General features: G+C 59.7%; 2 protein-coding genes across 5 annotated transcripts; one reads left to right on the plus strand and one right to left on the minus strand.

The window, feature by feature from the left end:
• Nucleotides 1–2,161: 2,161 nt before the first annotated feature.
• On the minus strand, nt 2,162–9,937 carry REEP6 (receptor accessory protein 6). Its single transcript, XM_050770874.1, has 5 exons — nt 9,563–9,937; nt 4,953–5,046; nt 4,734–4,872; nt 3,648–3,816; nt 2,162–2,900 (listed from the first exon to the last, which is right to left on the minus strand). The coding sequence occupies exons 1-5, from the start codon at nt 9,675–9,677 to the stop codon at nt 2,863–2,865; spliced, it is 555 nt and encodes a 184-aa protein (XP_050626831.1). The 5' UTR covers nt 9,678–9,937; the 3' UTR covers nt 2,162–2,862.
• A 343-nt stretch (nt 9,938–10,280) lies between these two features.
• On the plus strand, nt 10,281–19,377 carry PCSK4 (proprotein convertase subtilisin/kexin type 4). Of its 4 annotated transcripts, none has more exons than XM_050770214.1 (15): nt 10,281–10,356; nt 11,068–11,172; nt 12,374–12,466; nt 12,562–12,690; nt 12,792–12,868; nt 12,962–13,050; nt 13,501–13,673; nt 13,749–13,961; nt 16,737–16,837; nt 16,916–17,019; nt 17,096–17,213; nt 17,400–17,579; nt 17,843–17,967; nt 18,333–18,455; nt 18,601–19,377. In XM_050770214.1, exons 3-15 carry the CDS (start codon nt 12,464–12,466, stop codon nt 18,981–18,983), a joined length of 1,818 nt encoding a protein of 605 aa, XP_050626171.1. In that variant the 5' UTR covers nt 10,281–10,356; nt 11,068–11,172; nt 12,374–12,463; the 3' UTR covers nt 18,984–19,377. The 4 variants fall into 4 exon arrangements, with proteins under 4 accessions (XP_050626171.1, XP_050626168.1, XP_050626169.1 ...); XM_050770211.1 differs by lacking the exon at nt 10,281–10,356 and adding an exon at nt 10,509–10,807; XM_050770212.1 differs by lacking the exon at nt 10,281–10,356 and adding an exon at nt 10,534–10,807 and having other exon boundaries at nt 17,427–17,579.
• Nucleotides 19,378–22,622: the final 3,245 nt, after the last annotated feature.

Genomic DNA, 22,622 nt, shown 5'->3' on the forward strand with positions numbered 1-22,622 from the left:
ACCTCCCTCCTCCCTGCCCTCTGTCCTCCCTGACCTCCCTCCTCCCTGCCCTCTGTCCTCCCTGACCTCCCTCCTCTCTGCCCTCTGTCCCCTGTCCTCCCTGACCTCCCTCCTCCCTGCCCTCTGTCCTCCCTGACCTCCCTCCTCCCTGCCCTCTGTCCTCCCTGACCTCCCTCCTCTCTGCCCTCTGTCCTCCCTGACCTCCCTCCTCCCTGCCCTCTGTCCTCCCTGACCTCCCTCCTCCCTGCCCTCTGTCCTCCCTGACCTCCCCCTCCTCCCTGCCCTCTGTCCTCCCTGACCTCCCTCCTCTCTGCCCTCTGTCCTCCCTGACCTCCCTCCTCCCTGCCCTCCGTCCTCCCTGACCTCCCTCCTCCCTGACCTCCTTCCTCCCTGCCCTCCCTCCTCCCTGACCTCCCTCCTCCCTGCCCTCTGTCCTCCCTGACCTCCCTCCTCCCTGCCCTCCGTCCTCCCTGCCCTCCCTCCTCCCTGACCTCCTTCCTCCCTGCCCTCCTTCCTCCCTGACCTCCCTCCTCCCTGCCCTCCCCTTCTGTGCTCCAGCCACAGGAGCCTCCCCCTGTGCCTCCTACTCACCAGCATGGTCTTGCCTCAAGGCCTTTGCACAGGCTGTGCCCTCTGCCTAGAACACTCTTTTTTTTTTTTTTTTTTGAGAAAGTGTCTTGCTCTGTTGCCAGGCTGGAGTACAGTGGTGCTATCTTGGCTCACTGCAACCTCCACCTCCCGGGTTCAAGCAATTCCCCTGCCTCAGCCTCCTAAGTAGCTGGGATTACAGGCATGTGCCACCATACCTGGCTAATTTTTTGTATTTTAGAGAGACGGGATTTCACCATGTTGGCCAAGATGGTCTTGATCTCCTGACGTCATGATCCGCCCACCTCGGCCTCCCAAAGTGCTGGGATTACAGGCGTGAGCCACCCACCCAGCCTTTTTATTTATTTTTTTTCTTGAGATGGAGTCTCACTCTGTCGCCCAGGCTGGAGTGCAATGGCACGATCTCCACTCACTGCAACCTCTGCCTCCCAGGCTCAAGTGATTCTCTTGCCTCAGCCTCCTAAGTAGCTGGGACTCCAGGCATGTGCCATCATGCCTGGCTAATTACTGTATTTATAAGTAGAGACAGTGTTTCACCATGTTGGCCAGGCTGGTCTCGAACTCCCGACCTCGGGTCATTCTCCTGCTTTGGCCTCCCAAGGTGCTGGGATTACAGGTGTGAGCCACCACGCCCGGCTCACCACTCTTTTTCTTTTGGAGACAAGGTCTTCCTCTGTTGCCTAGGCTGGAGTGCAGTGATCATGGCCAGGCATGGTGGTGTGCGCCTGCAGTCCCAGCTACACAGAAGGCCAAGGGAGGAGGAATTCTTGAGCTCAGGAGGCTGAGGATGCAGTGAGCCATGATTAAATTACTACACTCCAGCCTGGGCAACAAAGCCAGAACCTGTCTCATAAAAAAAAAAAAAAAAAAGTGTCTCCAGACAAGACCCAGAGGCCTGGGGACAAAACTGCTCTGGGTTGAGAATAACTGAGTTATGGCCCCTTGGACAAATATAATATCAGGCTTTGTGGTTTATCCTGCTTTTTTTTTTTTTTTTTTTTTTTTGAGACAGTTTTGCTCTTGTTGCCCAGGCTGGAGTGCAGTGGCGTGATCTCAGCTGACTGCAACTCCGTCTGCCTCCTGGGTTCAAGCAATTCTCATGCCTCAGCCTCCAGGGTAGCTGGGATTATAGGCGCCCACCACCATGCCTGGCTAATTTTTGTATTTTTTAGTACAGACGGGGTTTCGCCATTTTGCCCAGGCTGGTCTTGAACTCCTGACCTCGGGTGATCCACCCGCCCCGGCCTCCCAAAGTGCTGGGATTACAGGCCTGAGCCACCACGCCCACCTGGGGGAGTTTTAAGAGAAGCAGGCTAATGCAAACGGGCCAGACAACTAGCTCGGGAGGGGAGAAAGCACTGAGGTTAAGGACAAGCATTTCCGGGGCTTGCACCCATCCTGGCCATGCAGGTGAACCTTGAGTGGGTGAATTAGCCTCTGGGCCTCGGTCTCCTCATCTATGTTATGGGGCTGGTCGGCACAGCTGGGATTCGTGCCTGATTAAATGGAACAGTGCCCTCGCAGCCCCTCCCCCAGACACGTGGAGCGCAGGTCTGGTCCGGGTTAGCTTTATTGGAGCCTCCTAGCAGGCCAGGTGTTTCAGGCACCAGTAGTGCTGCAGGCACGGGGGCCTGTGGTGTGGCCAGCTGCAGGTGATCTCAGTGGTGGACTCCGAAGTGTACTCCAGAGAGGTCCCGGAGTGGCAGGGGACCAGCTCGGGCACTGAGGTGCTGCTGGCAAGCTGTTTCGAGGATTGCTTCTGGCGCTGTCCGCTGGTCTTGGGGGCTGTGTCCTCTGGCTCGCCAGGGGGCTTGCTGGGAGGCTGCGTGGGGACGTTGCTGCTGCTGGGAGACTGGACCACGGGTGAGACCGGGCTGGAGGTGACGTTGGGTGGCTGCAGGGGCCTCGAGGATGGGAGGGCTGACTGGGAGGGGCCGGAGGAAGTACCAGGCAGCTGGGTGCATTGCTGAGACCGCTGGGAGCTGACCCGTGCCCGACGCTGGCCCTGGGCCTTGCCACGGCCAGAGCTGGAGGGCAGCTGGCCCTGGGATTCAGAGCTGGGGGTGGCCGAGGACTGGGACTGGGACTTGCCCGAGGTGGCATTTAAGGAGACCCCCAGGGCCTTGCCTGGACCCGAGGGACTGGCGTGGGCTGCCGTCGAGAGATGCGCTGAAGACGATGTGGAGGACTGGGAGCCCGGCGCGGCCCCCTCCTCACCAGCCGGGAGGTCCTTGCGAGGCCCGGGGGGCTGCTTCACTTGTCCTTCGGCTGCAGGGTCTGGCTTGGCTTGACTGCAGAGAGAGGGGCAGGCGGGGGAGGGCGGTGAGGCAGGCCTGGGCTCCGCTGACTGCTCACAGGTGGGACTGAGGCTACTGGATGTGAGCATGGAAAGTCGAGGGGCCGGGCAGCCACCCTCAGCAGAGATGGTGTCGACCACACGCACGCTTTCATGGTCACCTATACACAGAGGGGTGCACACAGAGCACGCACATGTGCAGTCACACACACGCTCACACACATACATGCACACGTGGTCACACGCACGCACACATGCATGCACACTCACGTGCACATACACCTGTACACGTGGTCACACACACATGCACACGTGAGAAACCATGCTCCCTTGCTCACTCATACACACATGGAAACACCAAACATACGCTTGAGCCATGCACACACACACCGTCATGCACATGACAAAACATGCACGCACAATAACACATGTGCAACAGCAAACATACACTCAAACACATGCACACACACACACACAGCTCCTACCTCCCCCACGGGTTACGTACTGTCAGCTTCCAGGGGAGTGGAGGGCCCGGCCACAGCCGCTGGAGTGACGCCTGCCCGGCTACGGGCCAGCGCCTGCAAGACTGGTTCCCGGAAGCGTGAGAGAGAGAGGCGGACAGTGAGAGGGGGCGGCCAAGATGCCAGACAGTGGGCAGTCAAAGTCAGAAAGGGAGGCAAGGTGGAGACAGGTGGAGACCCAGGAGACGGTCAGAGGCAGCCGGGCGCCTGCAAGCACCCACCGTTCCTGGTTATTCCGGCCGCCGCGTCCAGGGCTCGCCCGCTGAGGTTGTTGACGATTCTGTCCACGGCCCCGTGGTGCCTTAGGAACAGCGGGCGCACGACGCGCTGATACAGCATGAGAGCCCCGTTCCAGGGCCTGGGGGCCATGCAGAACAACAGGAAGGCGCACTGCAGGGCAGGGCAGGAGTTACATGCAGCCCCACCCAGCTCTGTGCCCCTGGAGGGGAGAGAGGCTGCACTACCCCACCACATGCCCTCCCTGGACAGGAACCGGGTCTCCACCATCAGACACCCTTTGAGGGGGCCCTCCACCATCAGACATCCTATTGGGATGGGCCTGGGTTTTCGCCATCAGACACCCTTTAGGGTGAGCCCTCTACCATCAGACATCCTGTAGGGTGGACCCTCCACCATCAGACATCCCTTAGGGTGAACCCTCCACCATCAGACATCCTATCGGAGCAGGCTTGGGTCTCCACCATCAGACACCCTTCAGGGTGGGCCCTCCACCATCAGACATCCTGTAGGGTGGGCCCTCCACCATTAGACATCCTTTAGGGTGGGCCCTCCACCATCAGACATCCTGTAGGGTGGGCCCTCCACCATTAGACATCCTTTAGGGTGGGCCCTCCACCATCAGACATCCTGTAGGGTGGGCCCTCCACCATTAGACATCCTTTAGGGTGGGCCCTCCACTGTCAGACATCCTGTAGGGTGGGCCCTCCACCATTAGACATCCTTTAGGGTGGGCCCTCCACCATCAGACATCCTGTAGGGTGGGCCCTCCACCATCAGACATCCTTTAGGGTGGGCCCTCCACCATCAGACATCCTGTAGGGTGAGTCCTCCACCATCAGACATCCTATTGGAGCAGGCTTGGGTCTCCACCATCAGACACCCTTCAAGGTGGGCCCTCCACCATCAGCCCCCGGACAGGGCCCGTTTCCCCAGGGAAAGGACTGAGTCTTCCCCTCCCATCTCCCATCTCCTGGTATTCTTTCCTCCGGACCTCCTGGCCCCAATACCTCCCAGGAATCCCCAAGCCCCATGCGCTCCATGGCTGTACCCGCCCTGGCAGGGCCCACCTTGCCCACGTAGTAGAAAGGGAACCAGGACAGGAGTAGATCGCTGAAGAACTCGGCCAGCCCGAACAGGGCGTACACCACCCAGTAGGTGAGCCACACAGTGTCGTCGTCCTTGCTTGGGCTCTCGATAGCTTTGATTCTGCAGGGGGGCGCAGCAGGGTCAGGGGCTGCCCGGGAGCCCCCAGATCCCCCCACGTGGGCAGCCAGCCGTGCACTCACGAGGCATATGCGGGGTAAACAAATCCGATGAGATTGCACAGCAGAGACGCTCCGTATCCGAACAGCAGATACAGGCTTAGCAGAGTGACGGCTCCTGCGGGAGAGAGGTGGTGGTGTGCTAGGGCCAGGGACCTGCTGAGTCCCCATGACAGCACCCAGGCCTCCTTTCAGTGGACAGAGACTGCAACCTCCTCAGAAGCCTTGGTGATGCCTCTAGGATGTGTCCACTGCCCCCAAAGTGTCTGTGCATCCCCCCATCGTGTCCCTAGGCCCCGAGCCTTGTGCCTGTAACTGGTCAATGTGTCCATGTCCCCCACCATGGTTGAGAGCTCCCCAAGGGCAGGCAGGAGCTTGACACTGGGCAGTGGGGGTGGGTGCAGAATAGCTATCCAATAAAGTGTTTGCTGAGTGAGTAAGTGTAATCTGGCCAGATGTGGTGGCTCACGCCTGTAATCCCAGCACTTTGGGAGGCCGAGGTGGGCGGACCGGGCAGGCAGACCACCTGAGTTCAGGGGTTCGAGACTAGCCTGGCCAACATGGTGAAACCCCATCTCTACTAAAAACACAAAAATTAGCCAGACTTGGTGGCGGGCGCCTGTAATCCCAGCTACTTGAGAGGCTGAGGCGGGAGAATCGCTTGAACCCAGGAAGCGGTGGTTGCAGTGAGCAGAGCTTGCACCAGTGCACTCCAGCCTGGGTGAGATTCTTTTTCAAAAAAAAAAAAAAAAAGAATGAGCATAATCTGCAATGATAGGCATCTCGTTCCAGGCCCTATGGGAGGCGCTGGGAAACGAGGCTAATGTTTCAACATAAGGGATGGGTGAAGCCTGCAAGGGAGGCCAGGCTGTCATGAAGACTTGGTTCCAGAGCTGAGAAACGCAACTGTTTCATCCGTTATCTTAGTGCAGGGTTTCTCTGCCTTGGCACTGCTGATGTTCGGGGCTGGGTCATTCTTGGTTGTTTTCGGCGGGGAGGGGAGGTGGCTGTCCTGGACACTGCAGGGTGCTGAGCAGCGTCCCTGGCCTCTGCCCTCTCCATGCCATCAGCTCCCCAGTCATGACGACCACAGATATCCCTAGACATCACCCAGTGTCCCTGGGGCAGGGTGGGGGGCAGTACTACCCCCCCGCCCCGTCTTGGAGGCAGCAAACCCCAGCATCTGGGTCCCCCGGGTGGAGGAGAGCCCTTTGGTTGGCTGTGCACTCACCAGCCGGCACTGAGCAAGGCTGTGGCTGCACGGAGCCTCAGTTTCCCCCTTGGTAAGTGGGAATGGTAATGGCCCCTGCCTCTTATGGTTTCAAGTTAACAGAGAGGGCTGGGCACAGTGGTTCATGCCTATAATCCCAGCACTCTGGGAGGTTGAGGTGGGCGGATCGCCTGAGGTCAGGATTTCGAGACCAACCTGACCAACATGGAGAAACCCCATCCCTACTAAAAATACAAAATTAGCCGGGAGTGGTGGCGCATGCCTGTAATCCCAGGTACTCAGGAGGTTGAGGCAGGAGAATTGCTTGAACCCAGGAGGCAGAGGTTGCGGTGAGCTGAGAACATGCCATTGCACTCCAGCCTGGGCAACAAGAGCGAAACTCTGTCGCAAAAAAAAAGTAATAACAAGTTAACAGAGAGAACTCCTTTCTGCACGTTTATTTTTATTCATTTATTTATTTTTGAGACGGAGCCTTGCTCTGTCGTCCAGGCTGGAGTGTAGCGGCACAATCTCAGGTCACTACAAGCTCCGCCTCCCGGACTCAAGCGATTCTCCTGCCTCAACCTCCTGAGTAGCTGAGCGAGCCACCACACCCAGCTGAATTTTGTATTTTTAGTAGAGACGGGGTTTCACCATGTTGGCCAGGCTGGTCTCAAATTCCTGACCTCAGGTGATCTGCCCACCTCGGTCTCCCAAAGTGCTGGGATTCCAGGCGTGAGCCGCCGCGACCTGCCCTTCTCCACATTTATTAAGTGCCTTCAGGCAACAATAACACAGTCCCAGCAAGGAGGGTGTTCAGAGAAAAAGGTGTGTGTGTCCAGCTCAGCCCCAATCCTGAACCTGGCTCTGAAAAGAATGATGACGACAGCTGCATTTATTAAGCGCCTATTGTGTGCCAGGTTTTGTGCTTTCCCTGAATTATCTTATTCAGAACTGGGGGTGGGTGGGTGTTGCCCAAGGTCACACAGGGAACCCCCGTGCTTCAGAGAGCTTGGACAGCCTCCTTCCTCCTCCCCTGGAGCTGCTATCTGCAGAGTGAGATAGAGGCCGCTTCCGGACCAAAGGGCAGAGGCCCAAGTCCCTCCCAGCCCCTCCTACCTGCTTTAGTCTTTATCCACAAGCACCCGAGGTCACGGGTAGGCGGAGTCCCCCAGCTGGGAGGCTGTGTGGCCTCCCGGTCACTGTCTCCTCTGAGTTTCTTCGTATGTTACCCAGGGGTGTGGGATTTGTCGATTTAAATGAGGTGGGAGAGGGGGATGAGGGAATGCTACCTCTCCCCAGGCCTGGCTTGTGGGGAGGAGTGACTCTCCCAGGGTGTCCCTCCCTTAAATCCCTGTTCCTGCAGCTTCAGCAACGGGAGGATGACCTTGGACATCAGAACTGTGGAGGGGGGCCCAGCCCCCACGATTAGCAGCAGATGGGACTGGGAGTGGGCGGGGTGGAGGGGTGTACGCCTCAGACACAACAGGCGCAGAGGCAGCCCCTGCCTCCCTGTGCCTCAGTTTCCTCTCTGGTGACACAGTGCCCCAGCCAGCCCCTCCCTGCTGCCTGCCTCCTGGGCGCTCTGTGACCTAAATTCCTGCCCACTGGCCCCAGGGATGTGGAAAGGGAGGGCAGAGGCCAGGGACCTGCTCCCGGGGGCAGGCACAGCCAGGCCATGCCCATGCCACCTGCTGCACTGCACATGGGACCAGGCACCTGGGGACCTCCAGGGTCTGGACACAGATTTCAGACTGTTCTCAGGCTGCCTGGCATGGGAACCCCCAGATGGTGGGAAAATGGAGGGGGGGACTGGACTCCGGGGATCCACCTGCAGAAGGTGCTCAAAAAAGTGGCACTGTCCTCTACCCAGAACACCCCAGGCCCAGATCAAGTCCTTTCAAGTCATTCTGCGGAGCTTCCTGGAAGAGAAGGCAGAGCCAGTGGGGCTGGGAGCAGTGGCTCCCACGTAAATCCCAGAGCTTTGGGAGGCTGAGGCAGAAGGATCGCTTGAGCCCAGGAGTTTGAGACCAGTCTGGGTAACATAGTGAGACCCTGTCTCTTAAAAAAGTTAACTTTAAAAAGTTTTAGGGGCCGGGCGCGGTGGCTCAAGCCTGTAATCCCAGCACTTTGGGAGGCCGAGATGGGCGGATCACGAGGTCAGGAGATCGAGACCATCCTGGCTAACACGGTGAAACCTCGTCTCTACTAAGAAATACAAAAAATAGCCGGGCGAGGTGGCAGCGCCTTTAGTCCCAGCTACTCGGGAGGCTGAGGCCGGAGAATGGCGTGAACCCGGGAGGCGCAGCTTGCAGTGAGCTGAGATCCGGCCACTGCACTCCAGCCTGGGCTACAGAGCGAGACTCCGTCTCAAAAAAAAAAAAAAAAAAAAAGTTTTAGGCCAGGCAAGGTGGCTCACACCTGTAATCCCAGCACTTTGGGAGGCTGAGGTGGGCGGATCACCTGAGGCCAGGAGTTCGAGACCAGCCTGGCCAACATAGTGAAACCCCGTCTCTACTAAAAATACAAAAATTAGCCGGGCATGGTGACCTGCGTCTGTAATCCCCGCTGCGCAGGAGGCTGAGGCAGGAGAATCGCTTGAACCCAGGAGGCAGAGGTTGCAGTGAGCTGAGATTGCACCACTGCACTCCAGCCTGTGCGGCAGGGCAAGACTCGATCTCAAAAAAAAAGTTTTAAAGGTGGGGAGAGAGGCATTTAAGGAGCGCTTACTACATGCTCTTGCTGTAGTTTTGGAAAGGCGAAGGGGCGCGGCGTCACCAAGGGTGAAAGGCCCGGAAGAACTGTAATGGAGTCACAATCGGGGTGCCTGGATCTCCCGCTCTGTGGGCCCCAGTCCAACCTCCCCACATCACAGCTGTCAGACAACCCAACTCCGTCTTAACAAATATTTACGCGCGGTGGCACTAAGCCATTGAGCGGGGCAAGGTGAGCTAGGGCAGGAGAGGAGGAGGAGAGGAGAGTCCTGAGCAGCCCCCCGGGACGGTCCGTTCCCCTCCCCGCCTGGAGCCTCCCCTCGGAAAAACGGGAAGATCTCCACTGCTGCAGCCAGGTCGGGGTCCACGGGGGGAGGGGGACGGCGAAACGTTTAGGACACTGGCATCCTGGCCTCTCCGGGGCCACTGGGCAACTGGAAGAACCGGACTTCGGCATGGCAGGCACCCAGCGCCCAGAAGGAGGCGGCGGGGGACGGCCAGGGATGGAAGCTAGAGAGGGGTGGCTCGGGAGCAGGGTCGCAGGGCGCGGGCAAGGGAGGAGTTGCGGGCGGACCTCGAAGTCCCGGTCACCCCGCGCGCTCCACGAGCAGGACCGGACCCCGTAGCCGGGGAGGGAGTCAGACCTGCGACCCCCGGGCCCATGGCCTCAGTGTGCCCGTTGGCGAAACGGGCTAGCGCCGACGGCTCACCTGCAGCCAGATACCGCTTCTCCAGCCCGGTCTTGGCCTCCAGCGCCCCCAGCACGTCGGTGACCAGGTTCCTTTGCTCCAGGAAGCGCTCCACGCGCTGGCTCAGGCCGTCCATGGCCCCGACGCGCCCGGGGTTGGCTGCTCGAGCTCGCCCGCGGACCCGCGCACCCACTCCGCTGCACGCGCGCCGCTTTCCCGCAGCCTGAGCCGCGCTGCTCCGGCCCGGCGCCGGTGTCCGCCCCCGGCCCCCCGCCCGGACCAATGGGAGGGCAGGGCGGACAAAGGAGGTGGGGCCTGCCCCGTCTCCCCCGCCGCATAGCCCTCCGCCCGCTGCCGCCGCTGCCCAGACCCCGCCGGGAGAGGGCGGGGCGCGCCGGCCCAGGGCACCGATTGGTCGGGCCAGAGCGAGACGTAGCTGATTGGAAGGGCGGCGTCAGGGGACGGGATTATTGGCTGCGACACTGAGGGGGTGGAGCCAGGGCGAGGAGAGGCGCGGGTGGGGGCGGAGCCGGTGGGTGGGGCTAAAGAAAAATCCGAGCCGATTGGAGAAACGGGACGCGATTCATTGGCGAGAGCAGTGGAGGGCGGGGCTGATCACAAAGGAGGCAGGGCGGAATGGTAGGGGCGGGAACGGGGCGGGGCTTATCGGGGGAGGCGGGATTACTCGAAAGAATGATTCTGATTAGCCCGGATAGGAGGCCGGGCTGATTCTCGAAGGAGGGGTGTGTTGGAAAGTGGGCGAGGCCAAAGAAAGGGTAGGAGGCGTTACTGCAACAGTGAACCCGCTTCTCTGGGTTAGTCTTGTCGTTGTACAAATGGGAAAACTGAGGCTCCCGAGGGTGTGGGTCTGCGGGAGACGGGCAGGCGTGCGTCCCTGCCCCGCTTCTGTCAGATCTTCGCGCCCGTCTTGGCTGAGTAGCCGCAAGGCCCCCTGGGAGTCGAAGCCTTCCGCGTTGCTATGGAGCCGGGGGCTGAGAGGACGCCTGGGTCCACTCGGCGGTTTGGCGGGAGGGAGGGGCTTTGCGCAGGCCCCGCCCCCGGCCCCGCCCCGCCTCCATGCGGCCCGCCCCGATTGCGCTGTGGCTGCTCCGGGTCTTGGCCCTGGCCCTCGTCCGCCCCCGGGCTGTGGGGTGGGCCTCGGTCCGAGCCCCCATCTATGTCAGCAGCTGGGCCGTCCGGGTGTCTCAGGGTAACCGGGAGGTCGAGCGCCTGGCACGCAAATTCGGCTTCGTCAACCTGGGGCCGGTGGGTGGGACCGGGATGGACGGGAAGTGGGGGCGTGGAAGGGACTAGAGGACCCTAGACCCCGACAAGTGGGAGGGAGCCCACAAGGTCTCCTAAATATCAAGAGCCTCAGCCCACCCCTGCCTCAGCCAAGTTCAGCTTCTGGGACTCCCAGAGAGCACCTGGTGGGGAAGGACAAGAAAGGGGGCTGTTACCGGCCCTCGGGGGCTCCAGCAGGGGAGCCTGGTCCTATCGGTGCGGCCGCTTCCCCACATCCCCAGATCTTCCCTGATGGGCAGTACTTTCACCTGCGGCACCGGGGCGTGGTCCAGCAGTCCCTGACCCCGCACTGGGGCCACCGCCTGCACCTGAAGAAAGACCCCAAGGTGAGCCTGGCCTGGAGGCCACCCTCTCAGGGTCTCAGCCGCCTCCTGGGGCCACTAGCCATCTTCTGTGGTTCTCGTGGTTGTTATGAACAGCTGTGTGCTTTCTGTGGCTCAGACCCACCTGGACCACAAGTCTGTACAGCAGGAGGAGGGAGGGAGACCCAGATACGGAAATCATGGCGCCTGCCAGGGCCTGGTACACAGTGGTCACCTCTTGCCCTTCCCCTCCCTCCTCTGGGTCCCAGGGGCTCTGGTAAGGAGGAACAGATGGAATGCCTTCCCCACCGTCTAGGTCATAGGATGGAGGGAAGGGGATTTTACAACACAGGAATGGGTTCCAAAGAGTAGGAGCCTTAAAGTCACCCAGTGGCCCTCAGGACGCAGTGTCCGGGTGCTCAGAAAGGGGCCTGGGTCTGATCGGGCTGGGCCCTGTCTAGAAAATGCCTGAGATGTCAAGCTGAGGGGTTGAGATGGAGCCTTGGAAGCCCTCGGAGGCCAGGAAGTGCCTTGAACAGGACTGGACAGCTGCCTGCTTATAGCACTGGGAGGGAAAGCAGTGGCCGGTTTCTCATGTGGTTTGCAAGAGAGAAGCCAGGCCTGGTGTGGTGATTCATGCCTGTAATCCCGGCACTTCAGGAGGCCAAGGCAGGCAGATTATTTGAGCTCAGGAGTTTGAGACCAGCCTGACCAACATGGCGAAACCCCGTCTCTACTAAAAATACAAAAATTAACCGGGCATGGTGGTGTGCGCCTGTAGTCCCAGCTACTTGGGAGGCTGAGGTAGGAGAATCGCTTGAACCCGGGAGGCAGAGGTTGCAGTGAGCCAAGATTGCACCACTGCACTCCAGCCTGGGCGACAGAGCAAGACTCTGTCTCAAAAAAAAAAAAAAAAAAAAAAAAAAAAAAGGAAGTGATGCAGGAGAGAGAAGGATCTAGAACAGGGATGGGGGAAGGAGTGGAGTGGAGACCTGGGGACCTGCAGTCACCCGGGACAGCGACGATGCGTCTGTGGACCCAAGGACAGGTGGTCCAAAAGCCTCGGTCCCCTCTGACTGCAGACAGAGCCCCAGGTACATGCGGACGCTGGAGAGCAGCCCCCACAAACACGGGGCCCCAGGGCATGGGGCTGCCTCACTCCCTGAACCACGAGGGGCCCCAGGAGCGAGCAGCGGACAGGCCTGACCCACCTTCCGCTCTGCAGGTGCAGTGGTTCCAGCAGCAGACGCTACGGCGGCGGGTGAAACGCTCTGTGGTGGTGCCCACAGACCCCTGGTTCTCCAAGCAGTGGTACATGGTGAGCGGGCAGCCAGGGTGGGTGGGTGGGGACAGGGCCACTAGCGCCCTCGACCCCAGGCCCTCACAGGGTCACCACCCTGCCTCCCCCTGCAGAACAGCGAGGCCCAACCAGACCTGAGTGTCCTGCAGGCCTGGGGCCAGGGGCTGTCAGGCCAGGGCATTGTGGTCTCTGTGCTGGACGATGGCATCGAGAAGGACCACCCGGACCTCTGGGCCAACTACGTGAGACCGCGGGTGGCTGGGGGCGAGGGCTGCCCCAGGTGCCGAGACTGGCTCCACCCAAGGACGCCTCCCAGCCCCCTCCTATCCCCACCTGTCCCCAGGACCCCCTGGCCAGCTACGACTTTAATGACTACGACCCAGACCCCCAGCCCCGCTACACCCCCAGCGACGAGAACCGGTGAGCAGGGCTCCCACAGCACATGGGGGAAGCCCCAGTACCTGGCAGGGGGATGGAGGCCGTGACGGGAGCCCTTCTTGGCCCTGGCACCAGGCACGGGACCCGCTGTGCTGGGGAGGTGGCCGCGATGGCCGACAATGGCTTCTGTGGTGTGGGGGTCGCTTTCAACGCCCGAATTGGAGGTACCCAGGGTCCCCCAGCGGCACCATTGGGGGACAGAGAGGGAAGGGGGTGATGCTGGCGGAGAGCTGGGCCCGCAGACCAGGGGAGGAGGACTCGGGAGCCCCCCGTCACTGCTGGGTGGTGCTAGGGCCCCAGACTCTGGGGCTCAGGGGGTGCTGAGCCAATACGGATGGTCCACTCCAGGGAGCAGAGAGAGGGCCTGGGTGGGGCTGGGGAGTGGTGTTGGGTGGGCTGGGGAGTGGCGTGGAGTGGCGCGGGTGGGGCTGGGGAGTGGCGTGGAGTGGCGCGGGTGGGGCTGGGGAGTGGCGTGGAGTGGCGCGGGTGGGGCTGGGGAGTGGTGTGGAGTGGCCCGGGTGGGGCTGGGGAGTGGCGCAGGGTGGCGCAGGGTGGGCTGGGGTGTGGGGAAGGGCAGGGCTGGTGGCAGCGGCCCTCCCACCCTGGCTCTGCAGGCGTGCGGATGCTGGACGGTACCATCACCGATGTCATCGAGGCCCAGTCGCTGAGCCTGCAGCCACAGCACATCCACATTTACAGCGCCAGCTGGGGCCCCGAGGATGACGGCCGCACGGTGGACGGCCCCGGCATCCTCACCCGCGAGGCCTTCCGGCGTGGCGTGACCAAGGTGAGTGGGAGCCCAAGGAGGGCCAGGGTGGCAGGCCAGGCCGACGCCCCCTCCCCGCCCCTCCTGGTTTCCCAGGGCCGCGGCGGGCTGGGCACGCTCTTCATCTGGGCCTCGGGCAACGGCGGCCTGCACTACGACGACTGCAACTGCGACGGCTACACCAACAGCATCCACACGCTCTCCGTGGGCAGCACCACCCAGCAGGGCCGCGTGCCCTGGTACAGCGAAGCCTGCGCCTCCACCCTCACCACCACCTACAGCAGCGGCGTGGCCACCGACCCCCAGATCGTGAGTGCAGCTGCCTCAACAGGGTCCCCTCCCCAGGCCCTGCCATCCCAGCCTGGCCTCCTCACCTCCCTCCTGCCCCACCGCTGTGACTTAGCACCCTCCCAAAGCTGCTTTGAAAACGCAAATCCAGGCCGGGCACAGTGGCTCACGCCTGTAATCCCAGCACTTTGGGAGGCCGAGGCAGGCGGATCACGAGGTCAGGAGATCGAGACCATCCTGGCTAACACGGTGAAATCCCGTCTCTACTCAATATACAAAAAATTAGCCAGGCATGGTGGCAGGCGCCTGTAGTCCCAGCTACTCGGGAGGCTGAGGCAGGAGAATGGCATGAACCTGGGAGGTGGAGCTTGCCGTGAGCTGAGATCGGGCCGCTGCACTCCAGCCTGGGTGACAGAACGAGTTTCCATCTCATAAATAAATAAATAAATAAATAACCCAAATCCAGGCTGAGCACAGTGGCTCGCGCCTGTAATCCCATCACTTTGGCAGGCCAAGGTGGGTGGATCACCTGAGGTCAGGAGTTCAGGACCAACCTAGCCAACATGGCAAAACCTCATCTCTACTAAAAATACAAAAAAAAAAAAAAAATTATCCACGCATGGTGGCACGCGCCTGTAATCCCAGCTACTCAGAAGGCTGAGGCAGGAGAACTGCTTGAACCCAGGAGACAGAGGTTGCAGGGAGCCGAGACTGCACCACTGCACTCTATTTTAGGCCACAGAGCGAGACCCTGTCTCAACAAAAAACAAAACAAAACAAAAACAAATCCAGACGGGTGCAACAGCTCACTTTGGGAGGCCAAAGTGGGAGAATCACTTTAGCCCAGGGTTTCTTTTCGTTTATTTGTTTTTGAGATGCAGTCTCACTCTGTTGCCCAGGTTGGAGTGCAGGGGCGTGATCTCGGCTCACTGCAACCTCTACCTCCCGGGTTCAAGCAATTCTCATGCCTCAGCCTCTTGAGTAGCTGGGACTACAGACATGTGCCACCATGCCCGGCTGGTTTCTTTTTGTATTATTAGTAGAGAAGGGGTTTCACCATGTTGGCCAGGCTGGTCTCAAACTCCTGACCTCAAGTGATCCGCCCACCTCAGCCTCCCAAAGTGCTGGGATTACAGACGTGAACCACCGTGATCAGCGAGCCCAGGGGTTTGAGACCAGCCTGGGCACCATAGTGAGACCCCATCTCTACAAAAAATTAAAAAGTTAGGCTGGGATTGATAGCACACATCTGTGGTCCTAGCTACTCGGGAGGCTGTGGTGGGAGGATTGCTCGAGCCCAGGAGGTCAAGGCTTCAGTGAGCTATGATCACACCACTGCACTCCACCTGGACAGCAGAGCAAGACCTTGTCTTAAGAAAGTAAATACATAGATGAAACCCAAATCCCACCCCACCAGTCCAATCACAGCCCTCCTGTGGCCCACCAGCGTTCTTGGATGAAACCAGCTCCTGGGCCCCAGCCACCTGTCTCAGCCCCTTGCAAGAAGGTTCCCCCTCATTTCTCCAGGCCCCTCCTGCCTCAAATTCTCCTTGGGGAGGCCCCTGTGCCCGATCACTGCCCCTCTTTTTTTTTTTTTTTTTTTTTTGAGACTGTGTCTCGCTCTGTCGCCCAGGCTGGAGTGCTGTGGCCGGATCTCAGCTCACTGCAAGCTCCGCCTCCCGGGTTCCCGCCATTCTCCTGCCTCAGCCTCCCGAGTAGCTGGGACTACAGGCGCCCGCCACCTCGCCCGGCTAGTTTTTTGTATTTTTAGTAGAGACGGGGTTTCACCGTGTTAGCCAGGATGGTCTCGATCTCCTGACCTCGTGATCCGCCCGTCTCGGCCTCCCAAAGTGCTGGGATTACAGGCTTGAGCCACCGCGCCCAGCCAACTGCCCCTCTTCTGCCCTTGCTGACTCTTCCTTCAGACCCCCACCTGGGGCCACTGCCTCCAGGAAGTCTCCCAGGCCTTTCCCCATCTCATACACTCACCTCCCAGTGTTTGAGAGTCCCTGAGGCAGTGATGAGCTCCCCTGCAGGGCTCATCAGGCCAGAACCAGGAGGGCCTGGGTCATCTCTCAGGCTCCGGGGCCAGGTATATAGCAAATGCTTCCCTGAATACCTCCAAACCCAGGCGAGTTTCCTGCCAGGGCTGCCCTGTGGTCCTACTGCTGCTGCCCCATCGCTGACCTGCACATGTCTCAGGCAGGGCCGGCTTCCGGGCATATGACCCAGCAGGCACCTTTTAAGCTCAATCTTTAGTTTCTTTCTTTCTTTCTTTTTCTTTCTCTCTCTTTCTTTCTTTCCTTTCTTCTTTCCTTTCTTTTCTTTCTTTTTCTCTCTCTCTCTTTCTCTTCTCTCTCCCCCCCCCTCCCCTCCCCTCCCCTCCCCTCCCCTCCCCTCCCCTCCCCTCCCCTCCCCTCCCCTCCCCTCCCCTCTCTTCAGCATCTCCCTGTCACCCAGGCTGGAGTGCAGCGGCCCGAACTTGGCTCACTGCAAGCTCCACCTCCTGGGTTCATGCCATTCTCCTGCCTCAGCCTCCTGAGTAGCTGGGATTACAGGCGCCTGCCACCATGCCCGGGTAATTTTTTTGTATTTTTAGTAGAGACAAGGTTTCTCTATGTTGACCAGGCTGGTCCCGAACTCCTGACCTCTGGTGATTCACCCACCTCGGCCTCCCAAAGTGCTGGGAAGACAGGCCTGAGCCACCGCGCCCGCCCAGTCCTTGGTACATTTTGAAGAAGGGCTGTATTCTCACTGTGCACGGTCCCCCGAGTCCCGCCCCCCATCTGCCCTCAGGTCACCACCGACCTGCATCACCAGTGCACGGACCAGCACACGGGCACCTCGGCCTCAGCCCCACTGGCTGCCGGCATGATCGCGCTAGCGCTGGAGGCCAAGTAGGTGATTGCGGGGGCCCCGCCCACCGCCCTCGCCCCAGGCGCAGACCCCGGCTCACCCGCCCCCGCCCCCTGCAGCCCGTTCCTGACGTGGAGAGATATGCAGCATCTGGTGGTCCGCGCGTCCAAGCCGGCGCACCTGCAGGCCGAGGACTGGAGGACCAACGGCGTAGGGCGCCAAGGTATGGCGGGGCCGGGCGGGGGCGGGGGTGGAGACCCCGGGCCCACAGGGGGAATGACAGCCGCCCTTCCGCACAGTGAGCCATCACTACGGCTACGGGCTGCTGGACGCCGGGCTGCTGGTGGACACCGCCCGCACCTGGCTGCCCACCCAGCCGCAGAGGAAGTGTGCCGTCCGGGTCCAGAACCGCCCCACGTGAGACCCCTGCGTGCCCCTCCGCTATCACCGCTGGGGGTGTGGGGGACAGGCCTGAGGCCTCAGTTTACCCATCTGTAAAATGAGGGCTGGACCCCGTGACCTCTGAGCCCCGACCTCGCCTGCTGGCCGCCCCCCCACCCCCCAGCAGGCCGCAGGAGGGTCCTCACCCCTCGACCCCCCCAGCCCCATCCTGCCGCTGATCTACATCAGGAAAAACGTGTCGGCCTGCGCCGGCCGCCACAACTCCATCCGCTCGCTGGAGCACGTGCAGGCGCAGCTGACGTTGTCCTACAGCCGGCGCGGAGACCTGGAGATCTCACTCACCAGCCCCATGGGCACGCGCTCCACACTCGTGGCCATACGGTGAGCGGCCCGCAGAGGGGAGGGGCGGCCTCACGCCCTGTGGGTAAACGCTGCCATCTACCGGGAGTGTCCTCACGGCGAGGGGCCAGGCCCACAGGAGTCACACGGCAGCCTAGTGGATGAGACCCCCGAGTCACGGCCCCACCCACACCCAGAGGACGCCCGGCCACCAGCACGTGCGATCAGACACTTGGTGGGGCTCTGCGGGCTTCACAAAGCCATCCCTCTTGACACCCCCACCCCCACCCGCCCTTCTGTCGCAGACCCTTGGATGTCAGCACTGAAGGCTACAACAACTGGGTCTTCATGTCCACCCACTTCTGGGATGAGAACCCACAAGGCGTGTGGACCCTGGGCCTGGAGAACAAGGGCTACTATTTCAACACGGGTGAGGGCGGGGCGGGGCTGTGGTGGGCGGGGCAGGACCATGGTGGGCGGGGCTTGGCTCTCCAACCTACCCCCAGGGGCTCCGGAGTTAGCCTTGGTGACCCCACTGCACAAGGGGTTCCCAGTGGCCTTCTCCAAGAGAACACGCACACAGTAGGCGTGCAGTCACCCGGGAGATGGTGTGCAGTGACAGGCACACAGTAGGTGTGCAGTGACAGGTGCACAGTAGGCGTGCAATTCCCTGAGACATGTGGACCAGTCTGGGGCCCCGGGTGGGAGCTGCAGGAGAGGGAGCCTGGGGACTACCAGGACCAGGCCGCCAAGCGCCTCCTCCTCCTCCTGTGCCCACCTGCGACCCCTGCCCAGGGATGTTGTACCGCTACACGCTGCTGCTCTATGGGACAGCCGAGGACATGACAGCGCGGCCTACAGGCCCCCAGGTGACCAGCAGCGCGTGTGTGCAGCGGGACACTGAGGGGCTGTGCCAGGGTGAGTGCCGGCGCTGCAGGGCCCACTGCTGGGAGGTGGCGGTGGCCACCGTGGGCAGCGTGCATGTGGCCCCGGGCGGGCAGGTGGCGGGCAACAGGCCGCGGGTGGTGAGCTCATGGGTCTTTGCATCCGTGTCCCTGAGCAGTATGTGACGGCCCCGCCTACATCCTGGGACGGCTCTGCCTGGCCTACTGCCCCCCGCGGTTCTTCAACCACACAAGGTTGGTGACTGCCAGGCCTGGGCACACGGCGGCGCTCGCGCTGAGGGTCTGCTCCAGCTGCCACTCCTCCTGCTACACTTGCCGTGGCGGCTCCCTGAAGGACTGCACCTCCTGTCCCCCATCCTCTACACTGGACCAGCAGCAGGGCTCCTGCGTGGGACCCACCACCCCTGACAGCAGCCCCCGGCTTAGAGCTGCCGCCTGCCCCCAGCACCGCTGCCCAGCCTCAGCCATGGTGCTGGGCCTCCTGGCCATGACCCTCCAAGGCCCTGTCCTCTGCAGCATGTCCATGGACCTCCCACCATAGACCTGGCTCTCCCGTGCCAGGGCCACGCCCACCAAACCCCAGGTCCGGCTGCCAGCTGGAACCCGAAGTTGTCAGCTCAGAAAGTGACTTTGCCCCTGCCTGGGTCCCTGACAGGCACTGTTGCCCTGCTGCCTCCCCAGGCTGGCCCAGAGGAGCCAGCACCAGCCCCCGACGCCCGGCCTGCCAGGCGTGGGCCCCGTAGAACCCCGCAGCCTGGGGGGAAGAGAGAGAGAGAAGTCTCCTATGCATTTTGGGTTTGGGTGGGAGTGGGCTGGGGGGAGAGGCTGGAGCACCCCAGAAGCCAGGGGAAAGTGGGGGGAGAGAAACGTGACACTGTCCGTCTCGGGCACCGCGTCCACCCTCAGAGTTTGCAAATAAAGGTTGCTAGAAGGTGTTCAGTCTGTGGCCTCCTGTGAAGCAGGGTGGGCCCGAGGCCCCAGGGCTCAGGTGGTTTCTGCCTGGGGTCCCCGGACATCAGTCTATGGCGAATGCACTCGGCTATGGAGAAGGAGTTCGCCCAGGCCCAGGGACCCCAGGCAGTGGGGGCAGCAGGGAGCGGCCGGGTGTCGGCAGTAATGTCTAACCCCAGAAAATGGCTTACCATGGCTAAGAATCCTCTCCCGCCGTGGTTCCTTTTGTTGTTGTTGCTGTTTGTTTTGAGACAGGGTCTCCGTACGTTGACCAGGCTAGAGTACAGTGACGTGATTGTAGCTCACTGCAGCCTTGAACCCTGGCCTCAAGCAATCTTCCCTCCTTGGCCTCCCAAAGTTCTGGGATTACAGGCATTAACCACCGCGCCTGGCCCTTTTCTCCCTCCTTCCCTCCCTTCCTTCCTTCTTTCCTTCCTTCCTTCTCTTTCCTTCCTTCCTTCCTTCCCTTCTTTCCTTTCTTCCTTTCCTTTCTTTCCCTTTCTCTTTTTCTTTCTTTTCTTCCTTTTATTTTCTTTTTCTTTCTCTCTCTCTCTCCTTCTTTCCATTCTTCCTTCCTTCTCTTTCCTTTCTTTCCTTTTTCTTTCTCTTTCTTTTCTCCCTTCCTTCCTTTCTTCTCCTTCCTTCTTTCCTTCCTTCCTCCCTTCCTTCTCCTTCCTTCTTTCCTTCCTTCCTCCCATCCTTCCTTCCTTCCTTTCTTTCCCTTTCTCTTTCTTTCTTTGTTTCTTTCCTCCTTTTTCTTTTTTCTTTTTCTTCTTTCTCTCTCCTTCCTTCCTTCCATTCTTCTTTCTCTTTCCTTCCTTTCCTTTCTTTCCTTTCTCTCTCCTTTTTCTTCCTTCCTTTCTTCTCCTTCCTTCTTTCCTTTTTCTTTCCTTTTACTTTTCTTTTTTTCTCTCTCTTTCCTTCCTTCCCTTTTCTTCTCCTTCCTTCCTTCTTGTCTTTCTCTTTCTCCCTCCCTGCCTTCCTTCCTTTTCTCTCAACAATTTCTTTGATATCAAACTAGTTAAGTAAGCCCTGTCTGTGGGAGCCACTGCTATTCTGAGAACATTTTAATTTTAATTTATTTTATTTTTTATTTTCAGATGGAGTTTCGCTCTTGTTGCCCAGGCTGGAGTACAATGGCACGATCTTGGCTCACTGCAACCTCTGCCTCTCAGTTCAAGCGATACTCCTGCCTCAGCCTCCTGAATAGCTGGGATTACAGGCATGCACCACCATGCCAGGCTAATTTTGTATTTTTAGTAGAGATGGCGTTTCTCTATGTTGGTCAGGCTGGTCTCAAACTCCCGACCTTAGGTGATCCGCCCACCTTGACTTCCCAAAATACTGAGATTACAGGTGTGAGCCACCGCGCCCAGTCTTTTATTTTAATTTATCTTAAATTATATAGATGAAGTCTCACTTTGTTGCCCAGGCTGGTCTCAAATTCCTGAGCTTAATCAATCCCCCTCCCCCTACCTGCCTCAGTGTGACCCCATTTCTATGAAATGTCCAGGACAGGCCAATCCACAGAGATGGGAAAGGGATGCGTGGGTGCCAGGGGCTGGGAAGAGAGGAGATGGGGAGTGATGGCTGATGGAGGCTCAGAAATTAGGGGTAATGGTTGCACAACTCTACACAAAAAACCACCAGGTGCAGTGGCTCACGCCTGTGATCCCAGCACTTTGGGAGGCTGAGGCAGGCAGATCACGAGGTCAAGAGATCGAGACCATCCTGGCCAACATGGTGAAACCCCGTCTCTACTAAAAACACAAAAATTAGCGGGGCGTGGTGATGCACCCCTGTAGTCCCAGCTACTCGGGAGGCTGAGGCAGGAGAATCTTTTGAACCTGGGAGGCGGAGGTTGCAGTGAGCTGAGATCACACCACTGCACTCCAGCCTGGCAACAGAGCAAGACTCCGTCAAAAACAAAAAAACAAAACAAAACCCTAAACCATTGAGCTTACACTTTATTTATTTTTTCTTATTCGTTTATTTTTTTGAGATGGAGTCTTGCTCTGTCGCCCATGCTGGAGTGCAGTGGCCCGATCTTGGCTGCAAGGTCTGCTTTCCTGGTTCACGCCATTCTCCCACCTCAGCCCACGGAGTAGCTGGGACTACAGGCGACCACCACCACACCCGGCTAATGTTTCTTTTTTTTTTTTGTATTATTAGTAGAGACGGAGTTTCACCATGTTAGCCAGGATGGTCGCGATCTCCTGATCTCATGATCCTCCTGCCTCAGCCTCCCAAAGTGCTGGGATTACAGGCATGAGCCGCCGCACCCAGCCTAATTTTTGTATTTTTAGTAGAGACGGAGTTGCACCGTGTTGGCCAGGCTGGTCTCAAACTGGCCTCCAGTGATCTGCCCGCCTCAGCCTCCCAAAGTGCTGGGATTCCAGGCGTAGCCGCCGCTTCCAGGCTGAACTTACAGTTCAAGCAGGCGAATTAGGCCGGGCGCGGTGGCTCACGCCTGGAATCCCAGCACTTTGGGAGACCGAGGCAGGCGGATTGCCTGAGCTCAGGAGTTTGACACCAGCCTGGGCAATACAGTGAAACCCCGTCTCTACTAAAATACAAGAAAAAAAATTAGCCGGACGAGGTGGCGGGCGCCTGTAGTCCCAGCTACTCGGGAGGCTGAGGCAGGAGAATTGCTTGAACTCGGGAGGCGGAGGTTGCAGTGAGCTGAGATCACGCCACTGCGCTCCAGCCTGGGCGACACAGGGAGACTCCATCTTTAAAAAAACAAAACAAAACGAAATAAACAGGCGAACTTTGTGGTATGTAAACTGCATCTCAATAAAGCCCTTGAGACAGGAAAAGGGCGCTCTGCTCTTCCTGCCTTCCCAGGCATCAGCGGAGGGGAAAAGGTGACCTCCAGTACCGCCCCCGAGGCGGGAGGACCCGCTTTGGCTGGAAGTGGAGGCGCCGTGGCGGCCCCTCTGCGTCCTGGCAACCTAGGTGAGATTCCTGCAGCCAACATCACCGAGTGCTGGTGCACCACCAGGCCCCCTTAGGTGGCCAGCGACTTTGTGCTCCCGACAGCCACGTGGGTGACATATCCCCTGGGTGGCGTGTCCCGCTTTTCAGAAAGACGAGCCTCGGATGCTTTTCTACCCAGCCAGTGGAGCCTAGACTCGAACTCGCTCTCGTCCTAGTGCGTCCAGGCTCGGGTTCGACTGAAAGGCTGAGATCCGATTCTCAAGGGCACGGTCCCTTTAAGAAGGCGTGG

Source organism: Macaca thibetana, chromosome 19 (assembly GCF_024542745.1).
Source record: "Macaca thibetana thibetana isolate TM-01 chromosome 19, ASM2454274v1, whole genome shotgun sequence".
Lineage (NCBI taxonomy): Eukaryota > Metazoa > Chordata > Mammalia > Primates > Cercopithecidae > Macaca > Macaca thibetana.